This window comes from Eschrichtius robustus, chromosome X (genome assembly GCF_028021215.1).
Source record: "Eschrichtius robustus isolate mEscRob2 chromosome X, mEscRob2.pri, whole genome shotgun sequence".
NCBI lineage: Eukaryota > Metazoa > Chordata > Mammalia > Artiodactyla > Eschrichtiidae > Eschrichtius > Eschrichtius robustus.
In genome coordinates, this window is record NC_090845.1 from 134,644,126 (window position 1) to 134,667,204 (window position 23,079).

General features: G+C 51.8%; 1 protein-coding gene across 2 annotated transcripts; it reads left to right on the forward strand.

The window, feature by feature from the left end:
* The first annotated feature begins 596 nt into the window (after window positions 1-596).
* On the forward strand, window positions 597-6,028 carry TMEM187 (transmembrane protein 187). Of its 2 annotated transcripts, none has more exons than XM_068533523.1 (2): window positions 597-744; window positions 4,644-6,028. In XM_068533523.1, exon 2 carries the CDS (start codon window positions 4,895-4,897, stop codon window positions 5,693-5,695), a length of 801 nt encoding a protein of 266 aa, XP_068389624.1. In that variant the 5' UTR covers window positions 597-744; window positions 4,644-4,894; the 3' UTR covers window positions 5,696-6,028. The 2 variants fall into 2 exon arrangements, with proteins under 2 accessions (XP_068389624.1, XP_068389625.1); XM_068533524.1 differs by having other exon boundaries at window positions 597-718.
* Window positions 6,029-23,079: the final 17,051 nt, after the last annotated feature.

The window sequence follows — 23,079 nt, forward strand, 5'->3', positions numbered from 1 at the left end:
ACTAGCGACTTTCAGCACAAAACAAAGATGGCGGCTGCGGCATCTGGGGAATGCCCGGATGAGAGTGCCTCAGAAGCCGTTGGCCCCGCCCCCTTGGGAACTGCCCCCCGGGTCGCTGAAGGGACACACGCCAGAGGAATCGCTTTAACTAGCAGTGGGGACAGGGCACACAGGTTGCTGAGGGTGGCTGACGGAGACATTAGAGTCAGGCCTCGGACCGGGGAGCGGACGTTTTCCTGCTCCGCACGCCCAGCTGCCTCCGGAAAGGTGGCCCGAAGCCCGCCTCCAGGGGAGCCGGAGGCGGGGTGAGAGTGGGCGGTAACGCGGCCTGGCGCGCCACGCCGGGGGTGGAGCCCTCCCAGGCTCCCAGGCCTGCTGTCCCGCCCCCACGCGGGGGCGCCGCCGCGACCGCCGGCGCCCCAAGAAAAAGAGCGGGGCTGCCGCGCGCCGAGCCGCCCGCCGCCTCTCCGGCTGTCGGGCGGGCAGCCAGGCTGGCGGCGCCTGAGGCGAGCGGGCGGGCGCGGGAGCGGCCCGCATCGCCCCGCGTCACCTCGCGTCACCCTGCCCCGCCTGCTTCCCAGGGCCCCGCGTCCCGCCCCGCGCGCAGGCGCACGGTCGCCTTTCGGGTCCGCCCTTTTTCGAGATTTGAATTTCCCCCAGCAAAGCGAGAGAGGCAAAATACCCGGATGGTGATCGCTGGCCTTTTCGCGCCAATCCTGTAAGTTCTCACAACAACCTTGAGAGGTGGGTACTGTCATCACCCCGATGTTCCAAATCTTGCAGGAGACCGTCTGGTCGCTGCACTGTCATGCTCACTGCCAGACGCAGGGTGTAATGCGCTGCTGTCCGGGCTCTTGGAATGACAACAGATGATTTTTCCTGTTTCTCTCATCTTTATTTGATCTTCACATTCACCAACCTCCAGCCGAAATTTGGCCTTTCCCGCAATTACAAGTGTAGGCAGCAAAGCACAGAGCGTTAAGCCTGGTGACTGTGTCACCAAAGGAAATGACAGATCATTTGAGATCATATAACTTTTCTTGTAGATATCCTGAAATTAACTAAATTACAAGTTATTACAGAATAACTGCTTTGAAATTACTGTAGTTGGGCTTCCCTGGTGGTGCAGTGGTTGGGAATCCGCCTGCCAGTGCAGGGGACACGGGTTCGAGCCCTGGTCCAGGAAGATCCCACATGCCGCAGAGCAGCTAAGCCCGTGCACCACAGCTACTGAGCCTGTGCTCTAGAGCCCACAAGCCACAACTACTGAAGCCCGTGCGCCTGGAGCCCGTGCTCCGTGGCGGGAGGGGCCACTGCGGTGGGAGGCCCGCGCACCGCAGCTGGAGAGAGCCCGCTCGCAGCAATAGGACCCAACGCAGCCAAAAATAAATAACTAAAATAAATAAATTTATTTTAAAAAAAGAAATTACTGTAGTTATTCAACCTGCCCATAGATCCTGTAATTTAACCTATTAGTTAAGAAGCACATATATTACTATATCATACATTTTCTTTTTTTTTTTTATAAATAGAAATCCATTTTAAATTTATTTATTTTAGTTATTTATTTTTGTCTGCGTTGGGTCTTCGTTGCTGCGCATGGGCTTTCTCTAGTTGTGGCGAGCGGGGGCTACTCTTCGTTGCAGTGCGTGGGCCTCTCATTGCAGTGGCTTCTCCTGTTGCGGAGCACGGGCTCTAGGCACGTGGGCTCAGTAGTTGTGGCATGCGGGCTTTAGAGTGCAGGCTCAGTAGTTGTGGCACACGGGCTTAATTGCTCTGCGGCATGTGGGATCCTCCCGGACCAGGGCTCGAACCCGTGTCCCCTGCATTGGCGGGTGGATTGTTAACCACTGCGCCACCAGGGAAGCCCATATATCATGCATTTTCAAAAATACTTTAATAACTGTCTTTCGGCATATTAAGTTTCTGTTGTAATTCTGTTTTAGTTTATGCATTTGGAAGCATTTGTTTGAGAAAAGGCCAAAGAGTCCTGTGACACAGCCAAAGGACAAGAGCCCTCACCTGTGTTTCTGTGCCACCAACTGCCCTAAGTGACCTTGTCCGTTCACGTCACCTCTCTGGCCCCAACTCCTTCCCCTGTAAAATAAGGAAGCCAAGCTGCTGGTTCCCAGGCGCCTTAGCCACATTCAGTGATTCTGTCCTCAGAGTTCAAGAATCACTACGGTAGTTCCAGGCTCCTTGGGCATCCAAGTGGCCCAGATTGAGCTCTCCTGCTGCTGGTGGCCCATGGTACAGCCCTCAGACTGGCGTCCCCTTACCTGCAGAAAGGGAACAAAGGTGGTCAGGGTAGTCATGGGCACAATAAACAGTTGTCATAAACGATACAGGCCAAAGAAACCGCCACTGTGACACGTGACAGTGGCTCCTGCTTCAGTGCATCCAGACTGAGGAAGCAGGAGAGTTTAAGGAACACGTCTTAACCCCTTAGCCAGGAGACTGTCACGTTTTGCAGGACTTCCCGCAAAGAGCCCAGCACCAGACCAGGGGAGAGGGTGTTGCTGGGGAGCCCTCGGCCCTTCATGTGCCGGGGGAAGCTGGGAAGAACTTTGAGAGTCACGTAACAAGTGTCACAGCACCTCAGGGGTGCGGAGGAGCTAGGCCGTAAGGTACCCAGCCTGGTCTTCCTGGTGGACTTGGGAAGTTCGTCTGATTACACGTCGCTTTCAGCTTGCGCAAGGGCTCGGTAGCCTCTGGCCAGCAGCTGGAGAGGAGTCACTTTCCACGCCCTTCCTGGGCCTCCTTGTCTATCAAGCTGACAGTGTTGGGCTCCGGTCCCCAGCTCTCCTCCATGCTGGCTGGCAGACAAGAGGGTCAGGCTAGCGCTGGCCGCGTGGGGCCCGGGAGGCCTGGCTCTTCACACCAGGGAGTCGGGCCCCAGGTGGCGTCGGGGAAGGACCTGGAGATACGAGGCCGGGCCTCAGCTGGTGCCCCAGCCAGACTCAGGAGCGGAATGGGGAAGTGCCGGTGCCAGAGCGGAAGCCACAGCCGAGCTGAGGGTGTCAGCAGGCCAGGCCAGGGGGCACCCACGGGGCTACATGAGCATGGCACTTTGGTGCCTGGCCAAGAGGTCGGGGCGTGATCGTGTGCGAGTGGAGAGCCGGCCACTGAAGGGTGCTAAGCAGGGGCGGTCCTTGAGGGAGACGCTGGGGGCTGCTGTGTGCCAGCCTGGAAGTGGGGACCCCGGGGCAGGGGCAGCCCCCCAGCCCCCCAGCCTAGAGGCTCCTTAACCGGAAGCTGCAGCGAGGAGGTGCGAGACAGTGCTGCATGCTGAGATGAGGGTCGGGACAAGGCCTTCAGTTCCTTCGTGGAAATGCTGGTCCCCTTAACAACAGGCCCCCAAGGCAGGATGGGAGCGAGAAGGCTCACTAAGAGATCCAGCGGGCCCCTTCCCGGATCTTACAGGTGGGCCCCAGGGCCAGTCTGAGAAGTGAAATGGCAAACAGGACGAGGAAAAAGAGCAGGGGTGCTAGTTTTGTGCTTGAACAGAAACTGAGCAGCGGAGGGAGAGCACAGAATCAGACCCTGCCCCGCCCTTTCAGGGCCTGAACTGCAGGAGGGCAGGTGGACACTGGGCCTCAGAAATGAACTGTGGTCTACATCTCTAAGAACTCATTTAATTCACACCACGACTCTGCAGGGAGGTACTGGTAGCATCCCCATTCTGCAGGTATGCAAACTGAGGCCCGGAAGGGTTAAGGCCCAAGATCACATGGTTAGTAGGTGGGGGAGCTGGGGTTTGAACAGGGACAGTCCCTCTCGTCCCCATGCTTGCCTGCCTGATTGCTGTCTTCGCTTTGAGTCACTTTCAGGGCATTGAACCTCTTCTCTTGTTGATATTAATACATCTCTTGGCTACCAGGCCAACTCACACCGCAGCAGGCCCCAGAGCAGTTGATGGTCCATGAAAAGTCCACATTGTTTTTAAATTATCGGACTGCTTCTGTGACTGCAGGAAGTGGAAGGTTTTCTTGTGAGCCAAGGACAGAAGGTGATTTTGAAAGGCGCGGCACTTCAGGGGCAGGCAGGAGGGTGAACCAGGGTGGCAGGCCTGGGGGACGGCTCCCTGTGCCACCTGGCCTCACACCTAAGAAGCAGAAGGGAGTCCTCCCCCCGCCCCTACCCACCCCCACCATCCTTGCCTTAGATTCCAGAACTCGGACCACAGCTAATGGTTTCTCATTTAACTGGGTATTTGGTTCAAAGGACTTTGGGACTGGCTTGGAAACTTCCACATTTGTAATGCCACTGAGGTGGAAAAGCCCATTCTGAGTTTTAACAGCAGACCTAGGAAAGATTTAAGTCTCTAAATGCAGTGGCTCGAAGGGAACTAGGGCAAGGAGCGGGATTTTTATAGTACACAGATGAAAGAACAACAGCATAGGTATCAGGAGAGAGGGGCACAAAACCTCTAGGTGAAAGAGGGTTCTAGAGGCTTCTAGAGGCCACATATAAGAAGGTGAATGGACTGTGGGTATTCCTGCACTTTTATTTCTGTGTGTTTTTTTTTTCTGATGAAAACTGTTGGTGGATCCTGAGGCTGAGAATAGGGAAGATGGAGGCTCTGTTTTGGATGGTTTTCTTTCTACCCACACTCTTTAACTACACTCTTTTTGTAACCACAGAGGAAAAAGGCAGAACGATCCTCCACTGGTGCCAACCAATCAGCGGAACCCTTGCCTTCCTCTGGGCCACCGCCTCCACTCGGGGCAAGGTCGCAGCATCTGCGTCGGGAATCACGGGGACTTCTTCCTGCTGGCTCAGCTGGGAGGCTGAGGAGTGTTTTGCAAAAAAACTGTTTATCCGAATTCTGAAATAACACTGGAGACGGCTGCTCTCTTAAGCTCTCCGACCCGGGTCACACATAGGGCTCCAGATGAAGCCCGAGTCGGGGCAGGCCCTCTTCCACGTGGCCCTGGTCAGCTGCCTCTGCGCGGCCACCGTCCACACCGGTGTTTTCGCAGGTGTCTCTGTCCAAGTGGGCTATGAGCACTACGCCGAAGCGCCGGTCGCCAGCCTCCCTGCCCTCCTGGCCATGCCCTTCAACTCGCTCGTTAACGTGGCCTACGTGCTCCTGGGGGTGTACTGGCTGCAGAGCAAGGCCAGCGCCCCGGGGGGCCCCACAGAGGCACGGAAGGCTTGCTACCTGAAGGACGTCTTTGCGGGCATGGCCCTGGTCTACGGCCCGGTTCAGTGGCTGCGCATCGCGATGCAGACGCGCCCCACCGCCGTGCTGGACCAGTGGCTCACCTTGCCCATCTTTGCGTGGCCGGTGGCCTGGTGCCTCTGCCTGGACGGGGGCTGGAAGCCCTGGCTGCTCCTGGCCGTCGAGGGCCTCTCCCTGTGCAGTTACAGCCTGGCCCTGCTGCACCCCCGTGGGTTTGAGGTGGCGCTGGGCGTACACGTCGCAGCAGCTGTGGGGCAGGCCCTGCGCACTCAGGGGCGCCACGGCAGCGCTTCCTCGGGAACGTACTTGGCTCTGGGCGTGCTCTCCTGCCTGGGTTTTGTGGTCCTCAAGCTGTGTGACCACGAGCTCTCGCAGTGGCACCTCTTCCAGCGGCTCACGGGCCACTTCTGGTCCAAAGTCTGCGATGTGCTCCAGTTCCACTTTGCCTTCTTGTTCCTGACCAACTTAAACACCTGCCGAAGACGCCCTCCTGCGGAGAAGGTGCGTTGAAGTGTGGAAGGAAGGTGCTTCCGGCCGCTGACCCACCCTAACATCAAAATGCGCTCTCCGCTGGCATCCTGTCGTCAGTGTTCAGTGTCCTGGGTGCAACAAGATAGGATGATGACAGAAGACTGCCCCTTCCTTCAAACTTATGGGCTTCAATACTCTGAGTATGAATATTCAACATTATGAAATGTTATGCTCTCTGCAACTTACTTTCAAAGAGTTAAAGCAAATATCTAAGGGCCGGGATGTGGGGTTCCATTTTAGTATTCTTGTAATTTTTCTGTAGTTTGAAATTTTTCGAAATAAAATGCTGGGGGGAAATGACCCCAAGAAATCCATCAGACTCATGGTTGGACAAAGAATGGTTGTCTGCTTCAGGATGTGGGCTACAAGCATGGGCTGGCGACAGTGGGGCAGGGTAGCTTCTGGCTGGCGTGCCAGGCCAGGCGCTGGGGTTACCAGTGAGCGTCCCCAGAGGTATCTGGCTTCAGGGAGACTGAGTCATAGTAAACACATGCGCCTAGCAGACTGGTGGGGAAATCCGAAGTCCAGAGCACTAACTCACTGTGACATCTGCGACTGCCAAGCTGACAGCAGGTCACATGGAAGTCACGTCACCTCAGATCCTTTGTGGAACAAGGCAGGGTGCGTCTAGATGAAGAAACACCCACAAATGTCAAAAGTTGAATCCTCACCAGAATGTTGCTTGCTGGGTCTTCCCTCAGAGCCAGGGTATAGCTTAGATGTCCTCAGCAGCTAGGGTTACTGAAGTGTCAGGTGTCTGTCACCCATGGAGAAGCCCGGGTCCTTAGGAACCGTGATCCCCTGATGGCGTCTCAGCGTAGGGCCATGGACTTGGCATCTTTCAACCCCAAAGCGTGCTTCTCATGCAGATGCTAATGCTTGAACCAGAGGGCCCCCCTCGGGGGGGGGGGGGGACACTGAGGCCCAAGAGATGCTGAGGGGTCTGCCTTTGGGTTGCCCTTTAGAGACCATCTCCCTATGCATTCTTTCTCCCACTTGGTAACGTGTTCTTTAGACACCTGTTTCATTCCCCGTCACCTGAAAGGCATCTGGTCTTTAAAGACAAAGGTGAGGGCAGAAGGGAGAGGATGTCCTGTCCCTGCCGAATGGCGTCTCGGGATGGGCAGCCCACATGCATCTGTTCAGTGTCCCCTGAGGCCCCTCTCCCTGGAGCCTCGAGGGTTGGCCTGTGGACCGTTGCCATGACTACCAAGGTGATTTTGAAACCGGGTACCTGGGCAGGATGTTCTGTTCTGGGCACATCTCCAGTGGGTGGCGGGTCTCAACCAAGTTGTTACCTGAAGAATCCTGTCGGTGAACATTGCCTCTGCCCCTCCCCTGAGGACTGGGGCCCGAGGCGGGGCCTGCCGGCTTTGAAGAGCAGGGCCAGCATTTGCTTCGGGAAGCAGCTTTGTTCCACTACAGTTATCTCGAAGGCTTTGTATGTCCTAGAAGAGGAAAAAGGCTATGGGCATCTCCTCGAGGAGGCCAGAGGGAGGGAGGGGAAAGACGTGATTTCTCGGGTGTCTCAGTTAGAGACGGAGGTGGCAGTGTGGAGGAATGGGGGAGGACCAGGGTCTGATGTGGGGTGGGCTCTGATTCCCCCCTGCTTGGCTACCTCTCTCTTAGTCGCTGTTTCCTTCCTTGACAGAGTGGATCCCTTGAGAATTGGGGCTTTGCATAGCCTCGTTCATTCCATACCTTTGAGCCGCAAGCACCCATAACTTATTTTGTTGTTTTTATTTTATTTTTACCAATACCTATTTAATAAATAACCCTGGGAACCTTCTGGGTTTCATTCCACTCCTGTGTCAGGCTGGGTCCCCACAGGAAACAGGTGTCACGCTGAGATCAGGGTGATTCAGGACTGTTTCATGAAGAACTACGAACACCACTGTGCCGGGGGTGGGGAGGGAAGGGGGGGAACCGCAGGGGGTCTTTTCCACTCGGGGGCCTGGGGAGACCCTGGGCGGGGTGGACTCCACCCAAAGGAGAGACTCGTGTGGAAGGGACACCTCGGATGGGGCAGAAACCTCCAGAAGCCCAAGGTGGTCAGATGAAATGCAGGACATCAAATAACGTTTTAGTACCAGTGTGTCCCCAATGTCTCATGAGATGTGCTTATACTAAAAAAATGTTCATTGTTTATCTGAAATTCAGGTTTCACTGCGTGTTCTGTCTTTATTTGCTAAATCAGACGGCCCTATATTGAACCCATCCAACCAAAGCCAGAGGCCTGGAACCTTCTCTCTCTGCCCCGTTTTTGATCAGTGTTTCTCAAAGTGTGGCCAGCCTCAGCCACGCAGCTTCCTGCGTCCCCTCCAGCCCTGGTGAGTCCCAGCTTCCTGCGTCCCCTCCAGCCCTGGTGAGTCCCGGCTTCCGGGGCCGGGGCCTCAACCAGCCTCAGCCCTGCCCCAGGCTGCGAGGGCGCCCGCGGTGTCAGGCGCCAGAGGACGGAGGCTGGCGGCCGGGCCCCCTCCGGGCTCTGCTCTTTCCTCTGCAACCTGCCCCCGGAAAGCAGCGAAGCCGATGGTGACCAGATGGGCCCTGCCCCCGCGTCTGGCCTAACGGTTTCGAGGCTCCGAAGCTGGGAGGGATCTCAGAAACCGTCTGCGCAGCCCCCTCGTTCCGCAGAAACTGAAACTATAGATGTGCGACTTTGCTGAAGGTTTCAACGCTGAGCATCCGAAAGGCAGGCGGCCGGCCTCCAGGCCCTTCTGCCACGATGCCCCACCTCCCCCGGGAAGCAGTGACAGTGGGGGCACCACCTGGCCTCTTCTCACTTCCCCACACGCGGCCTGGGGATCTGCTCCCCCTGAAAGCAGTGGTATTGGTTTTGCTCTGATTGTGCAGGTATACAGGCTCACGGTGGGGACGACGAGCCAGCCGAGAGCGCCATCGGGGTTGCGGTGGCCCCAGCGTGGGACACACCCCCCTGCACCTGTCTTTCCCGCTCACGGTGCTGGGCCCCGATGCCGCCCCTGGCCCCGCGCCGCTGCAGTGGCATCTATACCGGCCGCCCTCACCCCAACCTCCTGTGCCTGCCCCTTCGCCCTGGAGCTTGCCTTCCTCTGGGTCAGGGTCAGGAGGCGACTCAAGGGCACCCAGGTTGCCTTTCCCACTGACATTATGGTTCAGTTTCTAACGGCGATGAGAGAGGCTGGGCAAGGCGTCAGGGGGCTTTTCCATTTTGTGCCAATCTGATGGGGGCAAAGCAAGACCTCGTTGTGACTTTAACTCGTGCCCCTCCACACACACGCATGCACACTTGTGCACAACTGGTGCTTGTGCACTTGTCTGTTGGAAGTTAGGATTTATTCTTCTGTAGGTTGTTGGTTTATATCCTTTCCTCATTATTGGACTTTTTCTTCCGAAAGTGTGCAGGAGCTTGTTTTACATTATAAACATTAACCATTCATCTGTCATACAGGTGATACATACGTTTTCTTTTTTTTTTCTTTTTTTTTCTTTTTTTTTTAAACTGATTGGAAATTGAATGCAAACTAAGACCACTTGACTGTTACTGAAATGAATAGCCCAGTTTGCTCTTTTTTTTTTTTTTTTTGAAGAAATTCACGTTCTTTTATTTATTTATTTATGACTGTGTTGAGTCTTCGTTTCTGTGCGAGGGCTTTCTCTAGTTGCGGCAAGTGGGGACCACTCTTCATCGCGGTGCGCGGGCCTCTCACCATCGCGGCCTCTCTTGTTGCGGAGCACGGGCTCCAGACACGCAGGCTCAGTAATTGTGGCTCACGGGCCCAGTTGCTCCGTGGCATGTGGGATCTTCCCCGACCAGGGCTCGAACCCGTGTCCCCTGCATTGGCAGGCGGATTCTCAACCACTGCGCCACCAGGGAAGCCCCATACGTTTTCTTAATCTCATTTGTCTTGCCTTTGTGGGCATCTTAAGGGAACGTGGTTGAAGGTTTCCCCGGTCATGGATGTCTAAATGTCTGTCTTTTTCTTTGTAGCTTTTGGGTTTCTTGTCTATACATCAGGTAGCTGTGTCAAATCTTAACATCTCCTATAGCTGCTTCAGGTAGTTTTCATTATAAAAAGTTAATTATAAAATTATTAAGACTAATACTCATAAAATAGTTGAAAGTTACATTCAGAAACAAAACAGTGCAGCTGTCGTCACTGTTAACAGGACAGTTCACCGAACTGTTCTTGACCGGAGCCCTTCACAATCATGTTCTATGGAAATGCCCAAACCCCGTGGAGCACGTCTCATCGCAGCCTGGGGGACGAAGGAGATTTTGTTTCTCGGCACTTAAAGTTGGGCACGTCCCACAGGTAAACATTTCCCTCTCACCTCCGAAAGCCTCCATGAGTAGAAATCTTTGGGTAAATATAAACTAGGCAATTTCTGTTCCCGAGCGAGCCCCCAGATAGCCATGAAATTGGAGAGCGCCTCTTCCCCTCCTAAGTGGGTCTTGGGTTCCCGGTGTTTTCAGCTGCCAGGTGCCCCTCGAGCCCTGGCTGCCTCTCTGCTAAGTGCTGAATTCCGGGGCCGGAAAAGCTCCCCAAGCCTGCTTGCCCAGCAGGTCCTTCTAACCATTTTCATGTGTTTCTAGTCTTTTCTTCCGTTTCCTGCCTTTCACTTGGATCTTCAGAACCGCTGACTTCTGCTTTTACTTCTGCCTCTTCTTTCTCATGCAGCTTAACAGATCACACCGGGGCCTGACCCTACTCTCCCGCCCCAGAGGCAACCACCGTCCGGAGTTGGGTGTAGCCCACTCCCCAACACGTTCTGAGACCTTTCCTACAGGGGAGCGGGGGGAGATGACCAGCAATGTGCACTGCCGTCTCGCACGTGCTGTAACCTTCCCTAGATGCACCACGTGGCCCTGACCCATCTCCCACCAGCTTCAGGACTGGATCTGTGGGTGTTTTCCCCCAGGTCTCCTGGCTTCCCATCAGGGTAGTTCCTCCTTCGCTGCTGCTGTCTGGGCCTCTCTGCCTACGTGTGAGCACGTCGCTAGGGGATCTGCCTGTGCACAGCACATCTGCACTTCAGCTGAGCTAGAAGTTGCCAAATCCCTCGCCACGGTGGTTGCTGAAATGACTGCCCAGCAGAGTTCCCGTTGCTCCATGGCCTCACCAGCACGTAGTACTGGGAGAGGAGTTACTGTCTGCTGCTCTGATGGCAGTGAACTAGAATTTCATTTCCTTATGGTTTGCCTTTCCCAGCTTAAAACTGAGGTTGCCTGGAAAAATCAGACATAGGATCCAGCAATTCCACTTCTGGGTATCTCCCCAACAGAAGGGAAAGCAGAAAAACAGAAATATGGATCAATGGAACAGGATAGAAACCCCAGAGATAAACCCATGCACCTATGGTCAACTAACCTATGACAAAGGAGGCAAGGATATACAGCGGAGAAAAGACAGTCTCTTCAATAACTGGTGCTGGGAAAACTGGACAGCTACATGTAAAAGAATGAAAGTAGAACACTCCCTAACAGCATACACAGAAATAAACTCAGAATGGATTAAAGACCTAAATGTAAGACCGGACACGATAAAACTCTTAGAGGAAAACATAGGCAGAACACTCTATGACATAAATCACAGCAAGATCCTTTTTGACCCACCTCCTAGAGAAATGGAAATAAAAACAAAAATAAACAAATGGGACCTAATGAAATTTAAAAGCTTTTGCAAAGCAAAGGAAACTACAAACAAGACGAAAAGACAACCCTCAGAATGGGAGAAAATATTTGCAAACGAATCAACAGACAAAGGATTAATCTCCCAAATATATAAACAGCTCATGCAGCTCAATATTAAAAAAACAAACAACCCAACCCAAAAGTGGGCAGAAGACCTAAATAGACATTTCACCAAAGAAGACGTACAGACGGCCACGAAGCACATGAAAAGATGCTCAACATCACTAATTATTAGAGAAATGCAAATCAAACTACAGTGAGGTATCACCTCACACCAGTTAGAATGGGCATCATCAGAAAATCTACAAACAACAAACGCTGGAGAGGGTGTGGAGAAAAGGGAACCCTCTTGCACTGTTGGTGAGAATGTAAATTGATACAGCCACTATGGAGAACAGTATGGAGGTTCCTTAAAAAACTAAAAATAGAATTACCATACGGCCCAGCAATCCCACTACTGGGCATATACCCTGAGAAAACCATAATTCAAAAAGAGTCACATACCACAATGTTCAATGCAGCACTATTTACAAAAGCCAGGTCATGGAAGCAACCTAAATGCCCGTCGACAGACGAATGGATAAAGAAGATGTGAGAAAAGAAAAAAAAAGATGTGCTACATATACACAATGGAATATTACTCAGCCATAAAAAGGAACGAAATTGGGTCATGTGTAGAGACGTGGATGAATCTAGAGACTGTCATACGGAGTGAAGTAAGTCAGAAAGAGGAGAACAAATATCGTTTATTAACGCATATGTGTGGAACCTAGAAAAATGGTACAGATGAACCGGTTTGCAGGGCAGAAATAGAGACACAGACGTAGAGAACAAATGTATGGACACCAAGGGGGGAAAGCGGCGGGGGCGGGGGTGGTGGTGGTGCTGTGATGAATTGGGAGATTGGGATTGACATATGTACACTAATATGTATAAAATGGATAACTAATAAGAACTTGCTGTATAAAAAAGATAAAATAAAATTCAAAAATTCAAAAAAAAAAAAGGAAGGGAAAGCAGGATCTTGAAGAGATACTTGTACACCTGTGTTCACAGCAGCGTTATTCACAATAACTGAAACATGAAAGCAACCCAAGTGTCCATCAATGGATGAATGGATGAACAAGATGTGGTCCATCCAATCAGTGGAATGTTATTCAGCCCTAAAAAGGAAGGTCGTTCTCACACCTGCTACAACATGGCTGGACCTACAAGGCATCACGGTCAGGGAAATCAGCCAGACACAAAGGACGGATACTGTGTGACTCCACTTGTATGAGCCGCTTAGAGTCGTCAGATTCCTAGAGACGGAAAGTAGGATGGGGGGGCACGGGCTGGGGGAGGGGTAGGGGAGCCATGGGCTGGGGGAGGGGTAGGGAGGGCACGGGCTGGGGGAGGGGTGGGGGGGCACGGGCTGGGGGAGGGGTAGGGGAGCCATGGGCTGGGGGAGGGGTAGGAGGGCACGGGCTGGGGGAGGGGTAGGGGGGCACGGGCTGGGGGAGGGATGGGGGGCACGGGCTGGGGGAGGGGTAGGGGAGCCATGGGCTGGGGGAGGGGTAGGGAGGGCACGGGCTGGGGGAGGGGTAGGGGGCACGGGCTGGGGGAGGGGGAGGGGGGCTAGTGTCTAAGGGGGACAGAGTTTCCCTTGGGGAAGATGGACAGTTCTAGAGATGGATGGCGGGGATGGCTGCACACCAACCTGAGTGTACTTAATGCCGCCCAACTGGGCGCTGAAAAATGGTTAACGTGGTAAACTTGATGTTATCTGTATTTAACTATACTTTAAAAATCGACATTGATCTCTGCAGTTCACTAGCTGAGACACCTTGAATACGTTTTGTCAGCCTTCTGTGCCTCAGTTTCCCCTCTCATACGGCATGGCTGGTTGTGAGCACTGGTCGAGGTGACCCATAAAAGCAGTTCAGGAAAGTGTCTGCACAGAACCAGCTGTGGGTCCTGGCCGCTCTTCCCAGCCCAGAGCTGCATCTCTCGGGCTGCACCGTAGATGAGGAAACACGAATCATACTGGGAGTAGCTAATGGTTACTGAGGGCTTACTGTCGAGGAAAGTAAGTTTAGAGAAGTTGAATAACCTTCAAGTTTGTGGAGGTAGGAAGTGGCCAAGGTGGGGTTGGCCCTGGGGCTTCAGAATTCCCTCCCTGCTCTCGGCTGCTACGTTGTGATTTGTAATTAGAGCCCTTGCCACCGTGGCTTGGGAGCCAAATTTCATTTTGAAAATATGTTTAAAAATTGAGGGACTTCCCTGGTGGTCCAGTGAGTAAGACTCTGCGCTCCCAATGCAGGGGGCCTGGGTTCGATCCCTGGTCAGGGAACTAGATCCCGCATGCAAGCTGCAACTAAACGATCCCGCATGCCGCAGCTAAGACTTGGTGCAGGCTAAATAAATAAATAAATAAATAAATAAATAAATAACTAAATAACTGAATAATTGCGATAGGAATCACATACCATACAATGCACGCTTCTAAAGTGTACATTCCAGTGTTTTTCAGTATATTCTGTGCAACCGTCACCATGAATTCCAGGACATTGTTATCACCCCAGAAGAAACCCCAGGCCTGTTAGCAGCCGCTTCCCATACTGCCACCCAGTCCTGGCACCCACTCATCTGCTTTCTGCCGCTCTGGATTTGCCTCTTCTGAGCCTTTCGTATAAATGGACTGATACACCATGTGGCCTTTTGTGTCTGGCTGCTTTCACCCAGCATCGTGTTTCCGAGGTTCATCCATGTCGTAGCATCTATCAGTACTGCATTCCCTTTGACGGCCGTATAGTTCTCCACGGTGTGGTTAGACCACCTTTTGCTTACCCAGTCATCAGATGGACATTTGGGTTGTTTGTACCTTTGGCTCTTATGAGTAATGCTGCTCTGCACATTTGTGCCTAAGATTCTGTGCGGACAGGGTGTCTTCCTTTCTCTTGGGTCGGTAGCTGGGAGTGGCCATGCTGGGACGGGGGCTGATTCCATGTGGAATTGTTCAAGGAGCGGCCGCACCGTTCCCACCGCAGCACACAAAGCTTTTGATTTCTTGACATCCTCACCAGCCCTTGTTACTGAGTTTTGATTATAAGCATCCTAGTGGGCGTGACGTGGGCTCTCATTACGCTTTGAAAATACATTCTTAATTTTCAAAACCCTCTCATAGGCACTGCACTGGCACACGCACCTGGCTGTGTCACAGGGCATCTCAGCTTCCCCAGAGAGCGCCCTGCCCTTGCCGGGCAGCCATTCGGGAATGTTTTCCATTTGAAGCTATTTGTCCTTGCCATTCAGATGGGCTTTATAGTGTACAACACAAACAGGTGGTGGAGCTGAGCCTGTGACACCCACAACGAGCTGAGCCAGCCCCACTGGTGGGGCTTCTGGGGTGGCCGACACAACAAACAACAGACGTCACCTCTGAGAGGACTTCAGATCGGGGAACTGTCAGAGATTACAGAGATTGTCACGCTGCATCAAAACCACAACCTCCAGGCATATGCTGTTTACTAGACACTCACCTAAAACATATGTCTGCGGAAAGATCACATGTGAAAGAGGGAGAAAAAAAGATATACTCGGCACCTACTAACCAAGAGGGAGCTGGCGTGGCTATAGTAATATCAGACAAAACAAGAACATTTTAGGAATAATGTTAAAATGGGTTCAAAATATATAAAGCAAAAATTGACAGAACTCCAGGGAGAAATAGACAAATCTAGCACCGTAGAGGGAGGTTTCCACGGGCTTTCCTCGAAGGTATTTAGGTCAAGCAGACAACAGTTCTGTGAAGATTCAGAAAACGTGAAGGAGCCAGTGACTAAGGGCACCGTGACTGAGGCTTCCTCGGTCAGAGCACCTTCCCTCTGCCCCCATGGCCGCAATCGGTGTCTGAAGACGATGGCAAGTTGGAAGCTTGGTGTCAGACCACTGTATTTGAAGACAGTGTGATTAGGTTAGAAGTCGGTGCACGCATGTGCACACACAAGGACGCACAATTGCCACACATTGCAAAGTCTAAAAAAAAATCGTAACGAGAATTTAAAAATACTTAGAACTACAGTAATAAAAAGAACGAAATGATAAAAGTGGTGGGTGATACTGAAAATGTTATTTAAAGTAAAATTTACAGCTTTAGGGGCTCACGTATCCGCATTATTTTTATTGACCCAAAACATATTAAGTGTAATCACTTGGACTTTCCATACACACAGCGGAGGCGCCATCAAACCAAGCCCCAAACTAAACGTTACTGTGACCTCTATCACTCTCGATTGGTTTTGCACATTCTAGAACTTCATACAAATGGAAGCTTACAGCGTGTGACATTCATACACGTATCAGCACATTGATTCCTTTTTATTACTGAGTAGTAGTGAGTGATATGGATATCCGACAGCTCTATTGATCTGTTAGTCTGTTGATGGGCATTTAGTTGGGGGCTCATATAAAGAAAGCTGCTGTGGACACGCAGGTACAAGCCTTTGTATGGACGTGCTCATTCATTTCTTTTTGGTACACACCTAGAGCGGAATGGCTTCCTGGGGGTAGGTGAAGTTCAAGTTCAGAAGAAACCAGCTAGTGGTCATCGGAAGTGGCTGGCCCACTTCGCACCGCGGCTCCACTCCCTTGACGACACTTGCGTTTCCCCGCGACTGACGAGGCTGAGCAGGAGGCGGGGCGGGGCTGTTGGAGGAGGGGGGAGGGCGGGGGAGGGGCAGGGCCCCGCAGGGAGGAGCTCGGGGCCCCGCAGGGCCAGCTCCTCATTCCTGAACCGCTAGACCCCGAGGCCAGCTGCGGCCTCGCCCAGCTTCTCTCTGCGGCTTGGCAGCTGGGAGGCGGGGAAACCGACGTCGCCGACCTTGACCCCAGAAAGTAAAGACAAGCTTCCAAGTGTGTTTAATGAAACCGAAGGGACCTTCTCCCAGAAGAACGAGAGGAGCACACAGGCAGACTCCCTGTGGCTGTCTGTCCGGGCTCCATTCCGCAAGTCCAGGCCGGTGTCTGGTGCTCCGTGGGCACTTCTGGCCTGAGTAACTGTATGATCTGGTTTCCAGACTTGACAAAGATAACACACACACACAGCACACACAGCACAAAGAAAACTGCAGATCCTTTTCACTGGAATGTTGATGCACATTTCAAAAATTAAAAATTAACTCAGACAATCCAAAAGCAGATTAAGAAATGAATATACCATACCCAAGTGGAGTTCATTCCAAGAGCGCAGAGATGATTCAATTGGGAATGATGTTACTATAATTAGTAATATTAATACGTCCAAGGAGGAAAGCATGACATCAGTAGTTGTCAAAAGGTATTTGAAGCAATCCCACTTGTGGGTATCCACCCAAAAGAATTGAAAGCAGGCATTGGGACAAATATTTGTACACCATTGTTCACAGCAGCATTACAATAGCCAAAAGGTGGAAGCAACCCAACTGTCCATCAACTGATGAATGGACAAAGCGTGGTAGAGACACACAGTGGAATGTCATTCAGCCTTAAAAAGGAAGGAAATTCTGATACATGTTTCAACATGGACAAACCTTGAAAACATTGCGCTGAGTGAAATAAACCAAGACACAATTGCACAGAGTGTATGATTCCATTCTATCAGGTGCCTAGAGTAGCCCAGCTCATAGAGACAGAAAGTAGGATGGTGGGTGCCAGGGCCTGAGGGATGGGAGGGGGAATTATTGTTAAACGGGGACAGAGTTTCAGTTGGGAAGATGAAAAGAGTTCTGCGGATGGATGGTGGTGACGGCTGCACACCAGTGTGAATCACCTGAACTTAAATGCCACTGAACTCACAGTTAAAAGTGGTCAAAAGGGTAAATTTGATACATATTTTTACCACAATAAAAAAATGAAGGGAAAAAGGTATTTGGTAGAATTCAATTCGCTTAATAAGAGAGGAATTGGAATAGATGACATTCCAGTTCACTACGGCTGCACAACAAACTACCCCAAAATGGTGGCTTAAGGGACTTCCCTGGTGGTCCAGTGGTTAGGACACCGTGCTTCCAGTGCAGGGGGCGCGGGTTAGATCCCTGGTCGGGGAACTAGGATCCCACATGCCGCGCGGTGCGGCCCAAAAATAAAAAAGCAGAACAAAACAAAAAACCGGTGGCTTGAAACAATGCCAAGTGTCCGTTTTGCTGGTGGGTCTGCAGCGTGGGCAGGGCTCATCTCTGCTCTATGTGGTGTCAGCCGGGGCCAGCTCACCAAGGGCAAGTGGGTGCTGGATGGTAGCTGGGTGCTCAGCTGGGGTGACAGAGGGCACTGATTCCTTTGCACACGTGACCTCCGGGTCACCTTCCTCACCGCTCGACGCCTGGTTCCAAGGGTGGTGAGCCTCTCAAGAGACAGACCTAGCCTTGGATGTCCCTAGTCCCTTCTGCCAGACTCCATGGTCAAGGGGACTCTACTTCTTGATGGGGGAGTGCAAACGTTCTGGAAGAACAAGTGGGATGGGAAATATTACTCCACCCATTTTTGGACAGTGAAATCTGTAAACAGATGCTAGTAGCTTCAGAGCTGATATATCTATCTCTCAAGCCAAAAGGCCCTGCTGTGCTTCATGGTGAAAGACAACATCCCACGATCGATCACCATTATTATTTCACATTGGAAAAGATACAAGGAATATGTGTTGGAAACGACAAAGCAAAGTTCTCATTATTTGTAAATAAGATGATTGTACAACTGAAAGGTCCAAGATAATCAACTGAAAAAAGAATTCTAAAACATAAGCAAATGCAGTCAGTTGGCTGGTTACAAAATTAACACCACACCAAAAAAGGGGCAGGTTTCTATGAAAAAACAAGTTAGGAAACGTTGCGGGGTATCCCGTTCCATCCCCATTTCCTGAAGCCACACCAAGAACGAGAAAACTTGACAGTCTCGAGTCTCCTTTGCTGGGGGTCACTGCTCCTCTCGGCAACTGGGCCCCGCATCCGTCAGGGAGGTGTGTTTCTGGTCCGGGCTGCTGAGATGGCACGTGAGGCAGGCCTCGCCAGCCCGGATTCTGGCATTCTGTGCTGGGTCTGATCTGAGACCGGGCATGGTTTTCTCTTTGGGCTTGTCTGGTTTTAGGATCGGGCTTCATGCCTTTAACCAGCCTTCGCAGGTAGTCTCAACTCCTTGGAAGCATATGCATGAAAATGGTTTTATTTTTACCAGCAATTGCCCCCACCATTGGGTTGTAGTAAGTCCCCCTTAAGAAATGGGAGGCCGAGTCCGTCACTTTTCACTGTAGTCAGTCTCATTCTGGGTCTTAAATCCAATGGTGTTCATTTGCAAACATCCCCCTTGTACCCGATTCAAGTCTCTCCCCTGCCCAGGAGCCCATCCGCCTCGGGCTCGCCTTCTCCCTCGCCTCCCAACCCTGCCCACCCCACGGCTCTTGCTGCTGGGGGGGTCCCTCAGTAGGACATCCTTGTGGGTAGAAGTCAGCGAGACAGCCCACTTCAAACGCACCATCTCCTCGCTATGCCAGACGGTGGTGGGGCAGGCTGCCCGCGGCCGGGCCGCCCTGGCTCACTCGGGTCCCCCAGCACCAGGAGCTCCGCCACTTCCAGATGAGATGGGGATGACTCGAGCGCCTCTGGTCTCCTGGGTTGGTTCTCTGGGGGCACCCCTCCCTGGGCTTTGCAGAGGGCAAGCTGCCCACGCGTTCCCCTCCAATGTTACAGCGCCGCCACCAGTGCCCCTCGTTGCCTGGTCGTGGGAGGGCCGGTTGTGCCGGAAGGTGCCTCTCAGCCAGCCCCAGGGAGAGGTGGCTTCCCCCACCACCAGGGCAGCTCCTGACCTGCTCAGGTGAGAACTGAAACCACGATCGCTCAGCCCTTAGCTCCCGGTGCCTGTACTATGCCAGGAAATTCTTGTCTAGGACGTGGAAGTTGCAAATAACTCTATTGTTGATTTCAGAAGCTTCCTCCAAATCCATTTATCCAAACATTAGATTATTCAACCGGCCCTCATCAGGGTAACAGCCTCCAGCCTAGAACCACAGCAGGCTCAGGGGGCTTTTCAGAGGGCCCTTTATTCTTCCAGTTACCTTCAAAGCCTCCGCTTGGCAGGATCCGCCAATCCTGAGCTGGGTTTCCTCCATCCCAATCAGACCCCCTGGTTGAAAGACCTGCCTTACGCCAGACTGGAAAAACCTAATTAAAAACACCTCACCCTTGACCTCGCCCCTCCAAGAAGCCTCTAAGGCTCTGTCAAGGTCGTGGTCTCTCTTACTGCAGGCTGCAATGATCTTGGCCTTTTTTGAACAACAAGTCATCTTGGTGGCCTCACAGGGGAATGAGTGGGAGCCAACAGTGGCCGAGGGGGTGTTACTTGTGAAATGTGACACCAGTGCCCTTTCCTGGTCCTGTGTGAAGCTGCGCTGGGAACAAACAGGCCACCCTGTCCCCACGACGAACAATTCTGGGACTGGGCATCCTCTCCCATTGCGCTGTCAAACTGGGAACGGAGCAGAGCACACTAGCGTTTGGCTTCAGGACAGACTTGCCCTAGGAAGGTAAGACTGTAACCCAACCCTGGGTGGAGCCCCGCCCCTAGGCTGTGTCCACCAATCCAAAGTCCTGTCCCCAGGTTCCCACCTGGAAATCACTGCACGGCTCTAAGGCTCTGAGCCTTTCTTCTAGGTTCCTCTGTCGAGGCGGGTGTTCTTCCTCATTGCCTTGGCAGTGAGTCCAGTAAACTCAGCTTTGCCTGATCAACAGGTTTTTCTGGTGGTCATTTTGGGGAGTCTGCCCCCTTGGTCACCTCCAGTGGCTCTGGTGGCCACACACACATCCTCAGCGTAGGCGGTGTTAGGCTCCCGGGTTAAGTAGCCGAAGATGCAGAATGGTCCGAAGCCAGATGGCCACATGGGGTGTGGGGAGGGGGTGCAGACGCGGCCTCAGCCTCCAACAGGCCTCAGCTGGGGAGGGTCCCTGAGTCCCATTTCTGCTTACACTCGGGGGTCCCTGGGCTTGTCCCACTGCGGGAATGCCTCTGTGAAAGGTGAGAACAACTTGCTGAACACGGGCCCTTTGCGTATGATTCCGTATCATATGTGATTTTTGCTGTATTCAGTTTTTCTACTTTCTGAGACAATTTTGGAGATTTTTATTTTTCAAAGAAAATCATTCATTTAATCTAGAATTTCAAACGTACCGCCGGCATAGGGACTTCCCTGGTGGTCCAGTGGGTAAGACTCCGTGCTCCCAATGCAGGGGGCCCAGGTTTGATCCCTACTTGGGGAACTGGATCCCACAAGCCGCAACTAAGAGTTTGTATGCTGCAGCTAAAGATCCCATATGCCGCAACGAAGAGCCGTGTGCCGCAACTAAGAGTTTGTATGCTGCAGCTAAAGATCCCATATGCCGCAACGAAGAGCCGTGTGCCGCAACTAAGACCCAGCGCAGCCAAAATAAATAAATAAATAAATGTTAAAAAATAAGCTATTATTCAAATGTACTGGCATAAGGTTACATTTGGTATTTAGTATTTTAAAAGATTTAAATTTCCTCCTTAGTCCATGAGTAGTATTCCACTGTATACATGCACCGCATCTTTTTTTATCCATTCACCTGGTGGACACTTAGGTAGCTTCCTTATCTTGGCTATTGCAAATGATGCTGCTATATGAACATTGGGCTGTATGAATCCTTTCAAGTTAGTGTTTTCGTTTTCTTTGGATATAAACCCAGGAGTGGGATTGCTGGATCACATGGTAGTTCTATTTTTAGTTTTTTGAGAAACCTCCATACTGTTTCCCGTAGTGGCTGCACGAATTTACATTCCCACCAACAGTGTACGAGGGTTCCCTTTTCTCCACATCCTCGCCAACATTTGTTATTTGCGGTCTTTTTGATAATAGCCATTCTGGCAGGTGAACATTAGTACATTTTTGAATGGAAAGTACCAGGAACAAAGTTAAAGACACATCACAAATGAGGATAGAATACTTGTAACACATATGATCCCGATTATGGAAAGAACTCTCCGTACCAATAAAAGACTCATAGCCCAGTGGAATTTAACCATGAGTATGACGAGATAGCTCACGTGAAAAGAAATTCAAAAGGCCAATGCAGGCAAACCAGTGAAGAACGTCCAACCTCACTCATACTGAAATGAAAATAAAAAGCAAGATATGCCTTCTTACCGGTTAGATTTGCAAAGGTGGGGAGTTCCCTGGTGGTCCAGTGGGTAAGACTCCCCACTCCCAATGCAGGGGGCCCGGGTTCGATCCCTGGTCGGGGAACTAGATCCCACACGCATGCCACAAGTAAGAAGCCCACATGCCGCAACTAAGAGTCCGCTTACAGCAACGAAGATCCTGTACGCGGCAGGGAAGATCCCGCGTGCCACAACTAAGACCCGGCACAGGCTAAATAAATAAATAAATATTAAAAAAACCAAAAAGATTGCAAAGGTGAAACTTTTGCCAATACCTGGTGCTTTGGAGGCCACGTGGGCTACATGTACCAAAATGACCTAGTGATCCAGCTCCCAAGGGTCTCACCTAAAAAATATCCTTGCCTAAAAAAAATACCCTTGCCTAAAAAAATACCCTTGCCTAAGTGTGTAAAAATACACATGCGAGGATGCAGGATTGTTTATGGTGGCAAAAGCACAAACAGAAGAAAGAACTGGAAACAACCTGACTCTCCGCAGAGGACCACTTATGTCACTTGATAGTATATTCAGACAGTGTGCGCACCGGGGCACAGCCTTCGGGGGCCCAGCTGGGTGCAGGGGGGCGAGCGTGGTCTGGGTCTCAGGAGGTGGACCACTGAGGCTTGCGCGGCTGCCCTCTGCTCTCGGGGAGGAGATGCAGGCGGGGAAAGTGAGAAGGGGTTTGTCTTCCTTTGTAACTACACTCATGTACTGTTTGGGATTCTTCACAAAGAGCAGGTATTTTTAAAAGGCAGTGTTTGTTTTTTTAAAAAATGTACTCTAAAAATGTTCTGGCTAGGAAAAAATGACCACATGGCGGCCGGGAATGGGGCTCCTGACCCCAGGTTGGCTTTGCTCCCAGCCTGCTCACTGGTTGCCTTAGAAACAGGCTAAGAGAGGGGGAGCCAGTTATCTTGGGGAGCCATTAAGGCAGTGACTCAGCAGAAAACCCAACCCAGGAGGGAGGTCTCCATTCACTGTTTGTGCCTGCTGACTTTCATTCTCTTCTAGAAAAACAACAGCGAGGGAGTATTTCTGATGTCACATTTGCAACCTGGTGAGGTGATAAAAAATGAAGGTGATAGGACAAGTCGACCGTCTCTTCTAATTTGTCACTAGCTGAGCGGTGTCTCTCTGCTCTCCTGTCCCTAGGAGACCACGGGTCCTCTGCCCTCTGCCAGCCTGGACCCTCCTGCTGACGGTGCAAAGAAAGCTTCCTTTCGCAAGTGCTTACTCCAGGTTGCCACGGCAACTGATGGCCCGCAGAGCACAAGCAAACCAAAAAAACCACCCAGCATTAGCATTAGTGGTGGAACTTAGTACGGTTCGTACCTTCAACGGAGAGAAAAGTGAAGGGACATAGGTTTGCTTGGACTTCGCTCTGGCTTGCCTGGGCACAGATCTGTCTTGACTGACAGCACAGTTTAACCTCTGAGTTTTGTGAAGAGACCCGACTGGTAGGAGAGAAGGCTGGAGGGCCAGGCAGGGGCAGGGTCCCCACAGCATGATG

Bases quoted from the DNA above. Each gene is read 5' to 3' on its own strand.
- TMEM187 (XM_068533523.1), top strand. From the start codon at position 4,895: ATGAAGCCCGAGTCGGGGCAGGCCCTCTTCCACGTGGCCCTGGTCAGC.